General features: G+C 35.0%; 2 protein-coding genes across 3 annotated transcripts; both read right to left on the bottom strand.

Moving 5' to 3' along the window:
• Positions 1-31: 31 nt before the first annotated feature.
• LOC104086613 (probably inactive leucine-rich repeat receptor-like protein kinase At3g28040) lies at positions 32-3,797 on the bottom strand. 2 transcript variants are annotated; one of them, XM_033653511.2, is made up of 3 exons: positions 3,570-3,797; positions 2,025-3,462; positions 32-1,631 (listed from the first exon to the last, which is right to left on the bottom strand). In XM_033653511.2, exons 2-3 carry the CDS (start codon positions 3,353-3,355, stop codon positions 146-148), a joined length of 2,817 nt encoding a protein of 938 aa, XP_033509402.1. In that variant the 5' UTR covers positions 3,356-3,462; positions 3,570-3,797; the 3' UTR covers positions 32-145. The 2 variants fall into 2 exon arrangements, with proteins under 2 accessions (XP_033509402.1, XP_009589223.1); XM_009590928.4 differs by having other exon boundaries at positions 2,025-3,797.
• A 12,658-nt stretch (positions 3,798-16,455) lies between these two features.
• On the bottom strand, positions 16,456-18,616 carry LOC104086612 (uncharacterized). Its single transcript, XM_009590927.4, has 2 exons — positions 17,308-18,616; positions 16,456-17,077 (listed from the first exon to the last, which is right to left on the bottom strand). The coding sequence occupies exons 1-2, from the start codon at positions 18,545-18,547 to the stop codon at positions 16,593-16,595; spliced, it is 1,725 nt and encodes a 574-aa protein (XP_009589222.1). The 5' UTR covers positions 18,548-18,616; the 3' UTR covers positions 16,456-16,592.
• Between the last annotated feature and the right edge of the window lie 1,334 nt (positions 18,617-19,950).

Genomic DNA, 19,950 nt, shown 5'->3' with positions numbered 1-19,950 from the left:
CTTCTTTTTGTACGAGCGACAAACCAGTAAATTTAATTCCAAAATAATTTCCAGATAATCGAAAACCCATAAACTTTATCAGGATAAGTTCAAGAAAAAGGAACAAACGAGACAAAATTAAAAGACAATGAAGTTTGTAACATGTTTAGTATGCTTCCATTCTTTGAGGAACAGGTGTTTTGATGACCTGCAAGATTTGAACCACTTCAGCCATTGAAGGCCTACTTGATGGTATTTGAGAAGTGCATACCAAAGCCAATTTCAGAACAGGCAAAACTTCCTCTTCAGGATATGTATCCAATGTTGGATCAACACATTCCAAAACATTCCCTTGTTCAAGCAACACTCTCACATGATCATTGAGTATCAACACATTGTCTTCACAATACTCAATTGGTCTTCTCCCTGTCACAATTTCAAGAATCAACATCCCAAAACCATAAACGTCGCACTTTTCGTTCACCCTTAAGCTCTGGCATGCTAATTCAGGTGCTACATAGCCTAGTGCGCTCTGGAACCTGTTGCTTATCATATGTTTATCGAGTTTTGTCACGAGCCTTGCCAGCCCAAAATCTGATATTTTCGGGTTGAGATTCTCATCAAGGAGGATGTTGCTAGGCTTTATGTTGTAGTGAATGATTGCTGGCCTAAACGCGTGGTGCAAATGTGCTAGTCCCTTGGCTGTCCCGAGCACAATCTTGAACCGATTGGACCAAGACAGTGGAGGTGAAGACGATGGCCTATCGTGCAGTTTGGCTTGTAAACTTCCTTCTGGTGCATAATCTGATACTAAAAGCTGAAGTTGAGGAGTCCAGTAATACCCTCTTAAGGATATCAGGTTTTGATGCCTTGCTTTTGCTAAAACTCTGACTTCTCTATCAAAATCCTCAGGATATTGGAGTATCTTTGATGTCACAAGCTTCTTGATAGCTACTAATCTTCCTTCTCCTCCCAATGGAGCCTTGTAAACTGTCCCGAAAACACCTTCACCGATTTCACATGCCTTGTTTAGGACTGATTCAAGACTGTTATTTGTCCAATCCGGGGATGTTTTAGAGTCCAATAACACTAGCTTTCCTGTGGCTAGGCTCCCGGATTTAGAAGAACTTGAGCACATGCTTTCCAAGGCGTTGTCAACAAACGCAATCTTCCTTCGAACAGAAGCATTTAGTAAGGCTATCACCATTACTCCAACCGCGATCAAAGCTGCAGCAGAGATTGCAACAATGGATGAAATACTAAGGAATCTATGGTGTTTGAACCTTTTGCTATTGCTTCTTGAAGTTTCATCGCCCCGGTTTTGACCTCCCATTTGGTTTCCATAAGCATAAGGATCAAGAACCAAAGGCTTTGGCACATTCATCTTACAAGGACCTTTCAATAAGGGTGAACAAATGCCCAAATTCCCTTCCAATGAACTCTGGTCTAAATTCTGGAATATACTACCAAATGGAAGCCGTCCAACGAGCCTGTTGTAGGATATATTAACAGCCAGAAGATTTTCCAATTTGCCAAGCTCTTGTGGTATTTCACCACTCAATTGGTTATACTCTAGCTTCAAAATCTTGAGCTTCCTCAACATTGAAAGAGACCTTGGTATTGAGCCACTTAAGTTATTATGAGACAAACTCCTGCAATTTAGCAAATTTTGGCATTCAGTTCAAGACTATAGTAAAATAAAGAAAGCAAAGAGAAACTATAAAGACTAAGGACATCCTCTTTTATGAAATTGATCAAATGAGTTTTGATGAATAAATTACTATGACATTCATTTGACAGTACAAAAAGGGCATTCCGGTGTACTAAGCTCCCGCTATGCGCGGGGTCCGGGAAAGGGCCGGACCACAAGGGTCTATCGTACACAGCCTTACCCTGCATTTCTGCAAGAGGCTGTTTGACTGTTTCCACGGTTCGAACCCGTGACCTCCTGGTCACATGGCAATAACTTTACCAGTTACGCCAAGGCCCCCTTCATTTGACAGTACTGAATAATATAATAAGAGAAATCAGAAAATTGTACTTACAATAAGTAGAGGGATGAACAATTTCCAATCTCATCAGGAATAGGTCCAGTCAATGAATTTCCATCAAGCTGAAGAATTCCTAAGCTACCAGAATCACATATATCACCAGGAATTGATCCAACTAAAGCACTGTATCGAAGATCTAACACCGTTAGATTCTGAAAATATCCAACTTCAGGAGGCAATCTTGATTGAAAATTATTCCAAGAAAGATTCAAATATCTCAACTTGGAGAAAAGTCCCACTTCAGCTGGAATATTTCCAGTAAGATTGTTTCCAGATAAATCAAGAACTTGAAGTGATTCAAATAATTTGCCAGAACCAGGGGGAATTGAACCACTTAACTCATTTCTTGAAAAATCTGCTTCTTCTAATCCTATACCAAACAGTCCCTCAGGAATGCTACCAGTCAATGCATTTTCTTTTAGCCGAATGGTCGATAAACTAGTACAATAAACCATAGATTTTGGAATGTTTCCACTCAATTTATTACCAGATAAACTCAAGTACTTCAACATTTTCAAGTCTCCTATTGAATCAGGCAATGACCCTTCTAAACTATTACCTGAAAAATCTAAGTATTCCAAGCTGCTCATGTTACTTATCCATTGAGGGAAATCTCCATTTATCATATTGTTGGATAAAGTTAGAAAAGAAAGAGCATTGAGCTTTTGTACTGACTCTGGGATTGCTCCTGTGAATAGATTTTCACTCAAATCTAACTTATTCAAGTGTGGACAAAATCCAATATCAGAAGGTAACTCTCCACTAAATTGATTCCCTTGTAACAAAAACTCTTTCAACTGATGTAAAAGTGAAACACCATTTGGTACTAATCCAGAGAGTTCATTATGTGAAAGATCTAATGTTCTTAGCCTTGTCAATCCCCAGAGTCCCTCGGAAAATCCCGGGTCACCAGATAAATGGTTTCTTGAAACATTGAGATGATTCAAATTGTTACATTTGGAAACTGTGGTAGGAAATGCACCTTCAAGAAAATTCCCAGATAAAGAAAGATAACGTAGCGAATTACCACAGTTATCAAATATGGTATCAGAGACAGGTCCAGATAATGAATTCTCAGAGAGATCAAGAAATTGTAAGGAGGTCATTTTTGAAATAGATGCAGGAATATTTCCTGATAGGCCATTTTGACTAAGGTTAAGATTTTCAAGATTTATTAACAAACCTAATTCAGGGCTAATAGGACCAGTGAAGTTGTTGTTTGATAAAGATAATACCTGTAACGACTGCAACTTCTCGAGCCCCCTACCGATCTTTCCTGATAAACTTAAGCCATTTAAGTTAAGTTCAGAAACTCTACCATTCATTGGATTGCATTTGATGAATTCCCATGCACAAGGAGAGTTATCATCTTCATTCCAAGATAAGAGTTTTGAGTTAGGATCAAGAAGAGCTGATTTGAATACAATGAGGCCTAAAACATCATCATTAAGTTGCAAAGTTTCATCAGCTAAAGATCCATATATTAAACCAACATAAAGTATGAAGATAAGAAAACAAGAAGGACCAGAAAAAACCCACATTTTCATATGGTTTTTTTAGTTCCTACTACAAGAGAAGAAAACAAATGTTCAGTTGAGAATAGTTAGAGAAAGGGTGTGAATTTAGGTAGTGGAGTACAGATTTCATGAATGAATCTTGAGTTTGGGATTATTGTTAGATATTCATGTGTTACAAGGTGGATGGAAAATGAAGTAACTATATTCACGAGAGATAGAGAAAAAGAAAGACTGAGATAGGTACTTTAGTGGTGGTCCTTGTGTTTTAGGGAGTGATAAAAAGTTTTCTTTCCTCTTTCCTTTTTTGGCTTCTAGTCCCGAGGAGCGGATCCAGCGTAGCAGTGTCGGATTCATCCTAACTCAGTACTTTTGGTACAGAATATAAATTTATGTGCAAAAATCATCTAAAAAATAAACAAATAATAGATATGAACTCATAATTTTAACAATATAATGTTTTCAATATTAAATTTTTCAGAAGTTGAACGCATAAAATTCAAATTTTGGATCCGGCTTTGCTAGTCCCCCGTCCCAAACCCATAGTTGGAGTCTTGGAGAGGGAGAGGAGTGAGAGTAGGGAAACGGTTGGAGAGACTAAGAGTTGGATGAATTAAATTTTTATACATCAACACTGTATTAATATGTCGATAAATAAGATTAGTAATGGATTTTTATTATTTAACGGCGAAACTTATTTGTCGTTAATTCTTGTTTTTGTTTCTGTAGTGAGTGGAACTAGTAACTTGCAAAATAAGGCATGGATATGCTATAACATATTAAATTATATTGATAGTTCAAAAGAGTCGTTATACTATCTGTGTATATGAGTTAATTCTGAGTTGGATACTATTAGTGGCTTTGGGAGTTTTGTGATAGTCCTTGTGTTTTAGGGGGGGGGTGATAAAAAGTTCTCTTTCCTCTTTCCTTTTTGGTTTCTAGTCCCCCCAAACCAACCCCTAAACCCATAGTTGGATTCTTGGAGAGGGAGAGATGTGAGAGTAGGGAGGGAAAGGGTTGGGGAGACTAATAGTTGGATGAGTTAAATTTCTATATATTAACACTGAATTAGTACGTCGCTAAATAGGATTAACAATGAATCTTTATTATTTAACGACGTAACTTGTTTGTCGTTAATTTTTTTTCTATTTTTGTAGCGAGCGGAACTAGTAACTTGTAAAATAAGGCATGCAACATGCTATAACATGTTAAATTATACTGATAGTGTAAAAGAATCTTGGTATATATGATTTAATTCTGAGTTGGATACTATTAGCTTATGAAGTTTAACTTTTGTGCACTTACGGCGTATTTTGTTATACTATTGCGTTAAAGTAAGCTAGAACAATGGATTAACTTCCATAATAAGCTTAGTTTGGTAATTTATAAAATAAAGCAAATATAATCTGCTATAATAATTTAAAATACACTGCTATGACAATTTAAAATACACCAGTGGAGTGAAAAATATGTGGATCATTCGTGTATATAAGTTTCAAATCATAGTTTAAATTACTTGTTTTAGTTAACTCAATAAACCATATATTATGTTAAAAAGTACTATGTACATTAGTAATTTATTCAGTCTTCTATATCCTCAGATTGTGAAACATATCACGTCAAGAGAAAAAACAAACATTAACATGTATTACATAAACCATGCATCTAAGTTTCAAAATATAATTATAATTATAATAACAGGAAAAACAAAACCATAACTATTCATTTTTCCCTTTTGGTCTAAAAATAGAGGTTTTGTTTTGACTGAATACAAGATTTGAAGATAACCAATGAAAGATTAAGCAATTAAATATAATAGCGTCTAGAGATATATGTTTTAATATATGGTGCAACTTGTACGTTGTAAAAAGTCTAGAGAAGTAAAGTTTTGTATTTTCGTTGGACATGAGGATAGTTTAAGAAAGCTTTATGAATGTATGTTAATAATTACGCATCAATCCCAAATAAATTAGGATCGTGTTTATAATTCTTAGGACCGTGTTTATAATTCTTATTAATCACGATTCTCCATTTTCTAACAAGTTTCAATATTGTTTATATTATAGGAATTTATCGTAAATTGACTAGATTTATGTTGTCTATCGCTTATTACAATTGTCCTTTATTCGAACTTGGGACGGACAATGTGACGGAATTAAAGGAGTAGCAAAGTAATTGGCCAAGAAATATTTTAAGAAGGTAGAATTTGAAATGAGAATAGAAAGATGAAAGGGAATCTAAGGAGAATGTTGTGGTTGTTTGAACAAAAAAAGACACCAAACTGTAAAAAATGATGAGACAATCAACAAAATGGTCCAAAAGATAAGTCCATCTGACACATTACAACCAATTCCCAAAGTCTAGTTATTTTCACTCTTTTTTTTAACAACTTAAAACATTTTTTCTTATTACATTTTTTTACTTTTTGGATTATTTATTTTGATAAGGGACTTTTTAGATTATAGGGCTTCTCAATCATGTGTCCTTTGTTTCACCATCTATTGCTTTGTCCTTTCAATTTTTCTGTCAATAATTTTCAAATATAAGGAACTCCAATACCATTTCCTTTGTTGTGTTTCACTTCCAAGAATATTTTTTTGAATATCATTTACTTCCACTTTTTAGTGCATATTTCGATGAAATAAACAATTTTACTCTTTCTCATCTCACGTCCTTCAATATTTTTTTAAAAAAAAAAAGATTCTATAACATGCATTTTGTCGTGAACATTTTAGACATCTATTTGTTTCAAGTGGAAAATAACTTTAAATTACTAAATTTGCAAAAGGCATATATCAAGTATATATTGTTACACAAATAACCGGCCAGATTCAATATTTATTTTTTCTAGCCCTATACATAGATTATACACAATTATACTTATATTTATATGAATTATATATATATATATATATATATATATATATATATATATATATATATATATTATACATCCGCTGGCTATTTTTAATTTAAGAAATTAGATTGACAGCTATTTGGATTAATTCTTCTTTAAAATCACTTTTAGACTTTTATTCTATTTATTGCGGTAATTTATACTCCGAATGTTTTAAACTTAGAAAAATATTATTCAAACTTTCTTTAATTCGAAAAATCCCATCTCTATGTATCCTTTTTTCCTAAATAAAAACGTGTATAAATGAACTATAATTTACATGCCTTTTTCTAAATTATTAAGTAACATATATCCTATAGGCTATACTTCTGGTATGAGAGTTTTTATTTAATTAATAATTTATTTATTTTTTTGTTAGTGAAACATGCTCTTAGTTTTTCGTGTAAAACAGAAAACAAAGAAATGACCTTACAAATAAATCACAAGATCCAAATGAGGGTCACGGGTGCAACTTAGAAATTTTGACTATGCTGTGAAAGATGCTATAAGTCGGTTGGTCCACACACCCATGTTTTGTTCTATTGCCTTTATCATTTTGTCTCAAAATTATATTATTATTTTTTTCTCAAAAAAATTATTGATTATGTGTTTAATTTTAAATTATTTAATTAAATGAAATTGAGTTTTTGATATTTGAGAAATTTTTATAAATATATAGAGTGAAACTTTTTTATAAAAGCATTTCTATATAATAGTCAATCACTTTAAGAACCAAATTTTTCTCGAAATCAATTTTTATGTTATGTTATAATAAATATCCCCTATAACAGCATTTCACTATAATAACAAAATAATATCAGAACAAATGAAATTGTTACGGAGAGGTTTAATAATTGTAGTAACATGAAAAAAAAAATAGGGCGGAAGTCATAGTAATTGGGATAATGAAAGTAACATTTTCTTGGTTCTTTTCTAGCATTCTAGACTAGCATTCTAGATTTAACTTGATGTATATAATGTGAAATGTAAAAGAATGAGATGTCATTTTTTAATTATAAAAGTACAGGTCAATGAGACACATCTAATCACGTGCTTATTATTTCAAACCTCAAACTTACCCTCCATTAATTACGCACAAATTTTCTAATCTCACTTTTACCCTATACATGTGTATTTTATATATAATAATAGTATAATCTTCCCCAATAGTCAAGAAAATCTCTTTTATTCCCATCACACTCAAATTCATTTAACATGGCGGATTCTAGTAGTATCTTTTTTGTTCATGTAACATGAAATAATATAACCTTCATCGGAATATCTTTTTAGATTTTAATATAACGTACAATCAAAGTTTACTATTCTATTTGTAATAAGGTACAAACTTAGTAGTCAACGAAGGCGTCTACTAAGTAGTAACGATCAGTGGCAAAATTATATTTATGTTAGTAAATTGTGTTCAAAATAAAAAATTAAATTATATAAAGTGTAAAATAATATGAGCATAATAATCTTTAAAATAGAAACGTGAATTATTTCGAGCCCAGAAAATTTCTTATGTGTCCTTAACGATTTTAATCCTCTCATTGTTATCTAAAGTATTCAGATTAATTTCTCATAGGATAAAACGAAAAAACTACTCTGTAATAGCGGCACTTTAAATTACAGAATTTTTGCGAGCTCAAATGACGAAACAAATCACACTCGATACTTATGTTTGTTTGAAAAAACAATGCAGAGAAGAGGGGAGAGATTTCAAAATGTTTTGTATATAAAAAATAAGCCAAACTTCTAAAGTTATAAACAATGAAAGGGTGAGACAGAAATGTGTAATTCAAAAGGTGAATTTTCTCAGTCACACCTTAACAATTCAACAACTTATCAATAAGGTTTAACCAAACTCTCTTCCTCTGAAAATTATGTCATGTAATATTCATTTGATGAAATTTCTGACTGCGTCACAATAACGACATACATCCTCATGGCTTAGGAGATAGAAAAATATATAGGGTGGATTCCTAGTTCCCTACCCTATAGACATACCATTAGTGAGCAGATTTTCCCAACACAACCGGTTAGTAGAAGATGATGAAGAAGAATGGGTATCCTGTGACATTTAGCTTTCCCCTATCTGTGAGTTTTTGTCAGGTTCGATGAACACAATAAGCTTATCACATGCTCTTTGCCCACAATGAGAGCTATGCATCATTGCCTCATTGCTATTATATATTATCATGCATCTCACCTCTCGTTTGTTTCGATATTTTTAGCTGCTATAATGAAGTATAGTGGCGAAACAAAAATTTTCATTAAGGGGAGTCAAAATATAAAGAAATAAACTCACCAAAAAGTCAAAGGGTGTCATTATATAGTATATATATACATATTTTTTTTTAAAAATTATCGAGCTATACAATGTAATTTTTCGACGAATGGGGGTCGGTTGACACCCCTTTGGTGCATGTGGCTCCGCCTCCGGTGAAGTATTATTATATAAAATATATATTATAACATAACATGAAAAATTAATTCCAAAGAAAACTCAGTTGTTATAATAAAGTGATGTTATAAAGGATAATTGTTATGGAAATATCTGACTGTATATATGCATACACATATAAATTGGAAATACTTATCCGGTACTACAAGCTTAAAAAATGTGATCTCTTTTTTGTTTATATATTTCTTCCCCGTATTACGGTAAATAAAGAATTTTATTTTGAATTTGGACCTCAACATCTTGTTGATCATGGAGTTTTTCAATCACCACCAAAGGATGTGCTGTAGTGGATGGGACTGCTCTTCCCTTAAACAGAAGTCTCGAGTTCGAGCCCTGAGTATGAAAAAGATCCTAGGCAGGGAGCGCTTCTCCCCGAATGGGGCCTTACGCGATGAGAATCCGAATATAATCGGGCTCCAATGTGGATAACATACACTGAATGGGATACAAAAACAATTTCAATCAATATTGAAATGAACAGAAAAGGGATCGAACATATTCCCACCTTATAACTAAATGTGAGGTATATTACGTAATTTAATATGCATGCAACATTTTATTATGTCAAATAAAAAAAAGAATTAGAGTCATTATTTTATACATGACTCTTTTGTCCATGGACATTGATTGATGTTATTCTTTATTTTTACTTTTAGATGTATTTGAGATGACAACATGTAATAGTTACGCGTTGTAGGCTATGATATGAGTTATAGTAACAAATATTAGCAGCTTCCAAACAAAATTATTTTCCATTACGAAATATTAATTAATCATACAACTAAAATTTTGCAACGATTTCAAATTTTCGTTAAAAGATCGAATGTCACAACTGCAGGGCAGAGCTAGGTGAGCGGAACTGGTTCAACCAAACTCCCTTTGCCGAAAATTACAATATATATATATAAGTTTATTTTTTTCATATACATATATTAGATGTTGAATCCTCTTAATTTTTTTTGCGTATTTTTATTTTTATTTTTGAACCCCCTTAATGAAAATTATGCTTCCGGCACTGATTACGGGTGCCCTTTATTTTTCTTGGTTAATAATGGTTAGCTCCGACATATATAATATTCGTTTGTTTTCCAAAACTATTCAAACATATGAAATGAGAAATAATTTTTTGCTTCCAACTCCTTTTGATAATGCCTCTGCCAAAACTCCACTCTAGCTTTGCCCCTCTTGTAATTTGGACGATTGTGTTTGGATATGGTGTATGTGGACACCCTAAAGTTTGGCCTTCATTTTTGAATGAAACTTTTGTTTCATTTAGTGGAAATGGCTTATTTCTGACAAGCCTTTTGTCTCTTTCTTCCACTTACAAACTTTAATCGATTTATAATGAAAGGTATTATAAAACAAAACTAAAAATAAAAGAGTAAATTTTGGTAAATCTAAGGTATTTTGAAATGTGAAGTTCACTGTATCAAGATGTTTGACCGAGTTCAAAGATTTTTTAGTCCAAAGCTCCACTGAAGTCAATGATAAAATATAAGACGTTTTACTAACGGCAAAGATCTTAATGGCCCGAAAGTATATAATGAAAGGAATAATCTTAAAACGTTTCAATTAATACAAGGGTAAATTGAACATCAATTACAGCTTATTTGGATGATTATTACATGTCGTTTCATAATGTATCGTATTGTTTATTATATATTGTATTATATTGTTTCGATGAATTTTACGTTTGGATAAATTGATCGTTTGTCATCGTTTCATGATGTGACACGCCAGAAATATAAAAAATAAAACTACAATATTATAAAGAAAAAGTAGGATACATGATAGAATTGTTATGTAAAAAAGTAGAGTAAAGAATAGGATATGTTTATTCAATAATAAAGAAGGACAAGATAAGAGTAAAAAACAAGGTAACAACACGACCACACTGAATCGATCGTTACATAGTGGAACTTTTCGTCGTTACCTAACGATGGATTTAACTATACATACAATAAAATTTAAGTAACAATCAAAATAAACATAGTATTTAAAGCAATAATACGATACGATACAATAAATAACAATCATCCAAACAAGTTGTTAGTCATAAATTCATTTTTATAAATAAAAAACAAAAAAAGAAAATCAAACTTCGCATTTTCATTTCAAACCCCAAGAGTTGTTCTTATAGAGTTAATTTTTTCAGTTAAGAGAGAGTTTTTACTAGTCTACCAGACAAAGTGAAGAGAAGAACTAAATAGTACATCTTTAAGTTTGGAGTAAAGAATAGTAGTAGAAATTAAAGTACTGAACACTAGAGTTAGGATGCCTCTTGTGAGGAAGGTACGCAGCTAGGTAAGTTCAAATACATATAGACACGAAGGCAAAGACAAGATTGTATTAGGAGGTAACAAAATATTTATTCTTTCAAATTCTTGAGATATACCTATAAGTAGAAACAGCTATTTTGATTATTAATCATTTCTTGCTCATCCAACCTCATGTTTACACTTTTGGACCTTTCATCTTTCGTAATCGAGACACTGCTCGGCTCGTGTCGTTAGTACTTTACGATAACACGTGAAGGTCCTATTAACCTCACCATCCACCCGAAAGAGACGGGAAAAACTATCTGCCATCATACTCAAACCTTTGTTACATGAGTTATATAGTGACTACGAGAAAGAAGGTTCAAGTTATGACCAGGAAATGTAACACTTTTTTGTAAGTTTCGAGTGGCTACCTCTAATCTCCACCCGGCCCACAAAGACGAAGAATTCCTTATTGGGTAAAGTACTGAAGGAAAGCTCGATCCAAATAGGCCTCAGAAGCCCGCATATCATTTTGCAGTATTTCAAGAATTAATCTAAATAACCGTCCATCGTTTAAATTAAAAATAGTCGACAGTGGTATAATATATGTATAATTTATGTATTATATATGTATAATTATATACAATTAATGTATAATTTATATATATGGCTAAAAAAAATAAATAATAAATATGACCGACTATTTATGTAAAGATCCCGTTACTAAATCCAGCCCATACAAGGCGAAAGAGCTATAGAAACTATGTTTATATTAATTATAGATTTGAAAATTATATTTTGTTGTGCATTCACATGTTGAAATTCAATATTATTTGTTAATCGCTATACTGAATTTTAACAAAAAAAGGGGGGGGGGGGGGGGGGGGTAATTTTGCCGCTTTACTGAATATTGGAAATGAAAAAGTGAAACAACATGGTAAGACGGAAGCAAACAGAATTGATATCAAGACTTCTTTGTTTAGGAACTACTCATAGTAGATTTTCTGCAAAAAAAATAAAAAAAATCGAACCAAAAAAAATGTATTCTATTTTAAATGCCACTTGAATTATAGATAAAATTAATGTAACAGAATTATATATAGTAATAAAATGAATGACAAAGGATTACTACTACATAAAGTTAGCATCACATAAAGTCAAATCTAATTAGTTACTTATTTTTCTAATTAGTTACTTATTAAGTTTTACATCCAAATGCGTCTCTGAAATATTATTGTATATATATCATCGTCACTTCCATCTTCTCCATCAAAATCTTTTTAAGAGCAAACCCTTTTATAAACATGGTTCACAAGATGTAAAAGATTTCAATGAAGAAGATAGAAAGTGAAGATGCTCGATACACAACTTCTAGTATCCAGAACGTATTGGCCCGACTAATCAGTACTCTGAATTACACAAGACAACAATAAGCTTTGCGCCATATAACGTTTTAGTTGACAAACCTATGATTAGAAAACGAAGACAGATGGTCTTTTTATACTACTGTCAGTCACAAGAAATAATTCTAATGAAATATTTCATTTGGAAATTCATTTATGATTTGGAAAAACTAGATTTGCATTGTATTCTAGATCCTACAGTTACCATTTTTCAGAGAAAATATGCAAATTTTTTCTTCATTTTTTCCTGTTCTTTAGAAGAATTTTAGGCAAGTCATTAACGAGACATGGTATCATATGATATCATTGGCATTAGGGATGTACATGGGCCAGGTTGGTTCACTTTTTATCAAAACCAAACCAAACCAACTATATCGGTTTGGATTGGTTTGGTTTTTTCAGGTTATTTTGTTACGTGAACATTATTTCAATCTTACTTTGTTAAAGTTATAGATAAATCTTTGATAAGTGTCACACCTCCTTTTTCCCGAGGGGATATGGGAGTTTTTCCATTTTAAGTGATATTATTCGAAATGAGATTATTTATTTAAATCAAAGTCGCCACTTGGGATAATTATGGTATCCCAAGTCACCGGTTTATTTTAAATCTCAAATCGAGGAAATTGACTCTTATTTATGGTCTGCGAACACAGAAGACCGGGTAAGAAATTCTGGTAACCCGGGAGAAGGTGCGAGGCACTCCCGAGTTCTGTGGTTTTAGCACAGTCGCTCAACTATTAATAATTGGCCTAATTATCTGATTTAATACATATTTGAAACCTATTGTGTATTTTTAACTTTTTAACCGTTTTTAATATTTGTGAAATTTGTTTGAACAAGTCGCGGTGTCGCGCACTCGCTTGTTTTTGTACACATTGCGAATCGCGCCACGTGAAACGCACCCCCGATTTGCAACATGTTTTTTTTTTTTGGATGAAGTAAGGTGTTTCATTAATAAAAGACATCAAGAAGATGCAAAGTTACAAAAGAATAAAAGCACTAGCGCACAAAAATACTAGTTTGTTAGCCCCTTTACATCAGGGAATTAACAAAATCAAAAATTTGATCAAAGCTAATTACAGGAGTTAACTTAGTCCAGCAAAAAAGGTTAAGCAGACATGTAGCTTTAAGAGAGTGAGTTGGAGCTGAGATCCCATCAAAACATTTATGATTCCTTTCATTCCACAAGCACCAAAAAATAACTGCAGGGATCATCACCCATATCTTCTTGATGGTCTTTTCAACTCTCCATAGGCTCCAGCTTGCATATGCTTCACCAACATGCTGTGGCATGACCCATTGAATGCCAAAGAGATAATAGAACATATTTCATAGTTCCTTGGCCACTCTACAATGCAAAAACAGATGGCTGACTGACTCGGAGCTGCTTTGACACATAACATCTATTTACCAATTTATAACCCCTTCTGTTGAGATTGTCTTGTGTTAAACATGCTTCCTTAAGAGCAATCCAGCTGAAGCAGATGACCTTTGTAGGCAGTTTGGTCTTCCAGATTTGCTTCCAAGGCTAGGAATCAATTATCTGATTCTGGAAACTTAATAGCTGGTAGCATTCCTTCCCTGTGAAAAGGTTGTTGTCTCCCCAACTGAGTCTGTCAGCTTTGGTTTCAACAATGGTGCACCTCTCTAAACTAGCTAGTAATTCCAACACGCTATCTATCTCCCAATCCTGAACATATCTTCTGAATAATACATTCCAACAGTTTCCACATCTATTTTGAGCAATAGAGGAATTCTTATCTTGGGCAATCTGGAACAGATTTGGGTAGATCTCCATGAGTGGAATATTGTTTAACCATTTATCCTTCTAGAAACTAATGTTCACACCATTTCCAGCCCTGAAAGATACTTGCTCAAAGAATTTATTTCCCAACTTGCTGATGTGCTGCCAAGGACCAACCTCATGAGACGACGTAGATGTATTTGTTCTCCAGTTGTCCCTTCTACCATGTTTAGTAACAATTACTTCTTTCCAAAGGCTTGACTCATCTGTACCGAACCTCCATAGCCATTTCATGAGCAGACTTTTGTTATGTAAGGCCAAGTCTCTAATACCCAGACCTCCATTGCTTTTTAATTGTGTGACTTTGGACCACTTGACGAGATGGTATTTGCGGGAGGTGCTGTTTCCTTCCCAGAGAAAGTCTCTCCTGATCTTGTCTAGCTTCTTAAGTACCTTGCTAGGGATGGGAAATAATGACAAGTAGTAAGTGGGGATGCTATCAAGGACACTATTGATGAGAGTTAGTCTCCCTCCCATGGAGAGATAGTGCATCTGCCAAGCTGCCAATCTCTTTTCAAACTTTCCAATGATCCCATTCCAGATTTTAGTGTTCTTGTATTTGGCACCAAGGGGGAGACCTAGATAGGTGGTAGGGAATGACCCAATTGTACAACCCATAATGTTGAACGATTCCTCTAGGTTAGGCACATCATTGACCGGGTACATTACACTTTTCGACATGTTGATATGTAAACCTGATAGTGCTTCAAAGAGGAGAAGTGTCAAATTCAAATACAGTAGTTGTGATGTAATAGGCTCACAAAAGATGAGTGTATCATCGGCATATAGTAAATGTGACATTGTGACTGAGTTCCCGATATTAGTACCCATATTAAAACCCTGAATCCACTACAACTGATTGGCCTTATCCAATATTTTTCCCAGTCCTTCCATTGCTATAATGAACAAAAAAAGGGAGAGGGGATCTCCTTGCCTGATCCTTTTTTGAGGAGAGAAAAAATCCACTGGACCATTATTGACTATCACTGAGTATTTCACAGTTGAGATGTTAAATCTGATCCATCTGTCTCCGAATCCCATTTTCCTAAGAATAGGGATGAGATAGGACCAGTTTAGCGGGTCGAATGCCTTTTCTATGTCAAGTTTGCACATCACACCAGGTTCACGACTTTTAATCCTCCAGTCAAGGGTTTCATTGGCAATCAGTGATGCATCTGTGATTTGCCTGTGTTTTATGAAGGCATTTTGATGTACAGAGACCAGCTTGCCAATAATCTTCTTTAGTCTCTCTGCTAGAAGCTTCGAGATAATTTTGTACACACTTCCTATGAGGCTAATTGGCTTATAATCTCTCAACTCCATGGCTCCTTTCTTCTTGGGAATTAGTGTAATGAATGAAGCATTGCATGATTTAATCATATGGCAGTGTTGGTGGAAGTGGTTGAGAGCCCCCAATACTTCTGGCTTGATAAATTCCCAAGCTTTTTGAAAGAATGCCATGGTAAACCCATCTGGACCTGGAGCTTTATTTGGGGCACAAGACTGGATAACAGCATGGACTTCTTCTTCATCGAAAATTGCTTCTAACATTTCGTTGTCAACTGCTGAAATTCTGGCCACCTCCTCAAAATTGGTTGTAGGCCTCCAAACTTCATTTTCAGTATACAGGTTATGGTAGTAGTTTAGGATTTCTTTCTTGATCAACTCCTTGTCATCAATTACTTCACTGCCCACCTTGAGCTTGTCTATATTATTGTATCTTCTATTTTAATTGGACAGTTTTTGGAAGTATTTAGTGTTCCTGTCTCCTTCTTTGAGCCACCGACATCTAGACTTTTGTCTCCATGAAATCTCCTCAGCTTTGGCCAAGTTCTGTAGCTCCAATTTCAAACTCAGAATCCTTTGTTTTTCAGATTGTATAGAGACTCTATTTTCTATAGCCTGCTCAAGGACTGAAAGTTCATCAAGTGCTTTGCCTCTTCTATCATCCATTCTGCCATAAACCTCTCTGTTCCATTTGCTTATATCCTTTTTTAGGTTCCTCAATTTTTGGACGAGAATAAAATCAGGCGAGCCACCAATCATGTAGTTCTGCCACCAATCCTTTATCATATCAATGAACCCATCTTGCTGCAACCATATGTTCTCGAACTTAAAGTAGGATGTTGTTGCTTCCCACTCACCACACTCCAGTAGTAATGGCTTTTGATCAGAGATAAACCTTGGAAGTGCTATCTGTTTGATAGCTTTGAAACTTTCATTTCACTCCGAGGAGATTAGAAAGCGATCAATTCTGGAAGCCTGGAGATAATCCTCTCCCCTTGACCATGTATATTGTGCCCCTTGAAGGGGTGAATCGATTAATTCAAGGTCTAATATAATGTTTGAGAAGTTCCTCATGGCACCAGATTTTATAGTACAGTTGAATCGTTCATTCTCGAATCTGCAAACATTAAAATTGCCACCAATCACCCATTGTTCACCCCATAGCCCCCTCACTGCTCCCAGCTCCTGCCAAAACTCCATCCTCTCTATGTTTGAATGTGGACCATACATACCTGTAAAGCACCACCTAAAATCTTCATGCAAGCTTTCAAGGATACAAGTTATTGAGAATCTACCTTGATAGGAATCAATACACCTCCATAGTCTCTTGTCCCATAGAACAATAATAGCCCCTCTGGTACCACTTGCCTTCAACTCTTCCCATTTAGCCCATCTATTCCCCCATACTTGGTGAACAATACCTGCAGGGCAGTTATCTATTTTAGTTTCTTGAAGACACAAAATATCAGGTTTTCATCTGCGGACCGGTGAACTAATAGTGGTCCGTTTATTATTATCATTAATCCCCCTTATGTTCCAACTAAGAATTTTGATCTTCATCTTTTAACTTCCTTGCCTCGCCTGCCCCTTTCCTTCCTGCTACTACCCTTATAATTAACACCATATATTAAATTAAGCACTTCGTTCTCACCTTTTTTCTTGCCCTTCTTCTTTTCTGAACTTGAGCAGTTCCTATTTTGAATCTGAGCCCGACGTTTCTCATCCATTCTCAGAATTAAGTCCATAATTTCATGTTCAAAGCCTGCATGATTAATCCCGAAGGTCTTATATGCTTTACTCAACATTTTCTTTGTCCACTTTGAAATCTCGAGCACAGTAGGCTCCTGCACCATCTGTAAATTAGGCTGCTCATCTTTATACCATGGAAATGACAGTGAATTACTGTAAGATGAGGTAGAGTACTGAGAGTCAGAGCATGTAATAGTGGTGGAAGCAATTTTATGCCACTTTGTGAATAAAGAAAGTCCCCAGAGATTGTCTCTGAAATTTTCGGCTTCATCGTCGGCCTCCTCATCTGCTTCTATTTGGGGGTCGTTTGTGAAATCGCGTGGTGGATTGGAGTGGTTGGAAGCAATCTGTTGTTGGATTGTCGATGATGTGCTGGTAGCCATGGCCCAGTTATATAACCAAGGGATGGGCCTGATCCCTTTAACTATCAACTCCTTTATTGGCTTGTGCAGCTTGGGCCTTTTGTTCTTTGCATTGGTCTGATTGTTTGGGCCTTTAGTATAGTAGGTTTTATCTGCTCTGAGGCCCGCTGTGTGATAACATTTATTTATAGCTGGAGCGGGTCGGTTATAGGGCTCCACACTTTTTGAATTAAAGTAAACCTTCTCCACCTGTCCTCCCACGTGCAGCGATTGGACTTTGCCTTGCACTGCTATCCTCGATGTTGATGCCTTTGGGTATGTGCTCGATATTTTTCCCTTTTCTTCTCCGAAAACAGATGGACCTCCGGTTACCACTGGTGTGGCAACAACTTCCTTAATTACTGAAACTTCGAACCTCCAATTTTCCACATCGAGCAAGATGGTGGTTGGATAGTTAACATCAGAACTTTTGACACATATTCTTGCCCAAAGAAGATGATTCCGATGCTTCGTATCTTCATTAATTCCTACGAATCCATCACAGAGGTCACCAATGATTTTGAAAGAGTCGAGATTCCATGCGTGCATAGGAATCCCAAAAACTTTGACCCAACGTACAAAGTTTTTTCCAGCCGTCTCGGTGCCGATCATAGGTGACCACCATTCTAAAGTTAGTCGCTGGCCATTCCAAAACCACTCTCCCGCCTTTACCCTAGCCGCTTCCTGCCTCGATGGCAGTTCAAACAGGAAAGTATTATGAGAGAGAGGAATTACTCTCATGCCGGAACAAACCTTTCATCTGCTCATAAACCATGTTCGCAGCACCTCTGGATTCCGGCTGTGATTGAAAGGGTCATTTAGAGTTCCCACAAGTTAACTCGATAGGAACTGGTGATTTTCAGCAACTGTTACTGGGTTGGACTGGAACCGGCTATCCTTTGGCATTACTGGTTGCTTCCTCAACTCCGGTCATTGAGAAATAGCAGCTGCACCAAGATAAGAACTCATTTGTGGAATATTGGGCCTCATGCGTCTTACAACTGTGTATGATTTATCCAGAAAGCGTAGAATTTTCCCAGCTATGTCTCCCCATCCCCTGTTGTAATCTGGTTCCGGGATGATTACTGCTATTTTCTTGTCTCCCAGCCGTGTTTCGATTCGAACGAATCGACCATATATGTTGTATTTTTGATACACTCTATAAATGTACTCTTGTATCTTCTTCCCCCAGCGTCTATAAAAATTCCCCACTCCGTTTGATGCTTGTTTAAGAGCATCGCAGACCCACCAGAGATTCTCTTCGTCGACCTTAATACTGCTTGAAAACCTTCTGCCTCTTTTGATTAAAACGTACCACCCATCGCCGGCATCGATTAACTCAAAAGATTTATCACCTGAAAGAAAGAAAATCTTGTCTTCCATGAGAATCGGAAGTAAATTTAGAACAAAAAGTTACTCCAGGACATGTTTGGAAGAGAGAGAAATAAAGGGCACATTTTCCAAGTCAGAGCTTTTTTCCTGTTAATCAACATATTAATTTTTATTATTCACATGAAAAGCGCACTTAAGTTGGGATTTATGTATCGTGACCATGCCAAGAGAATCGTACCCATGACCACGATAATTTATTATACCCATGACCACGATAATTTATTAATCGTGCCTAAAGCAAGCTACGAAATTCATCAATTGATTACTTTTCTAAGTTCAAGATCGTGTGTTAAAGTTGAGAGTCATGGAGCCATGTATTGGATTGGAATAAATGCTGGCAGCTCAACATTCATCAACTATTAGCCTAAACTCATACCCAGTTGAACCAAACACTACGTCCTGACCTTCCATGAAAGCCGAGGTCTATCAGTACACAAATGAAATTCAAATTTCGAAGTACTACAACCACAAATCTTATTTCAACTTCCTGATTTTATAACCAATGATGACAGAACAGAGAAAAATTACATACTCCCTAGTCCAATAGCAACTTTATCCCTACTCACAAATTTTTAGTTCTGAGAAGCTTGCATAAATTACAGACCAAAGACCTCATCAATATCTGTATTTCAACACTATTTGAACATAAATCAAAGAAGAATTGATCTAATTACATGATTGTTCCCACAAAACTTAAATCACACATGTAAAACAGTGAAATAAGAGGTATTATTCTACTAACTACACAATCC

Source organism: Nicotiana tomentosiformis, chromosome 9 (genome assembly GCF_000390325.3).
Source record: "Nicotiana tomentosiformis chromosome 9, ASM39032v3, whole genome shotgun sequence".
NCBI classification, from domain to species: Eukaryota; Viridiplantae; Streptophyta; class Magnoliopsida; order Solanales; family Solanaceae; genus Nicotiana; species Nicotiana tomentosiformis.
The sequence above is the reverse complement of the archived record's forward strand: the minus strand, read 5'-3'. Positions and strand labels throughout refer to the sequence as shown.

What these genes read in the sequence shown, in the direction of transcription:
- LOC104086613 (XM_009590928.4), bottom strand. Translation starts at nt 3,577, where the DNA reads ATGAAAATGTGGGTTTTTTCTGGTCCTTCTTGTTTTCTTATCTTCATA. An exon ending in TGTTCATCCCTCTACTTATT is followed by an intron (nt 1,632 to 2,024) that starts GTAAGTACAATT and finishes GCTAAATTGCAG; the next exon opens with GAGTTTGTCTCATAATAACT.
- LOC104086612 (XM_009590927.4), bottom strand. Translation starts at nt 18,547, where the DNA reads ATGAGAGTAATTCCTCTCTCTCATAATACTTTCCTGTTTGAACTGCCA. An exon ending in GAAGAAGGGCAAGAAAAAAG is followed by an intron (nt 17,078 to 17,307) that starts GTGAGAACGAAG and finishes ACTGCCCTGCAG; the next exon opens with GTATTGTTCACCAAGTATGG.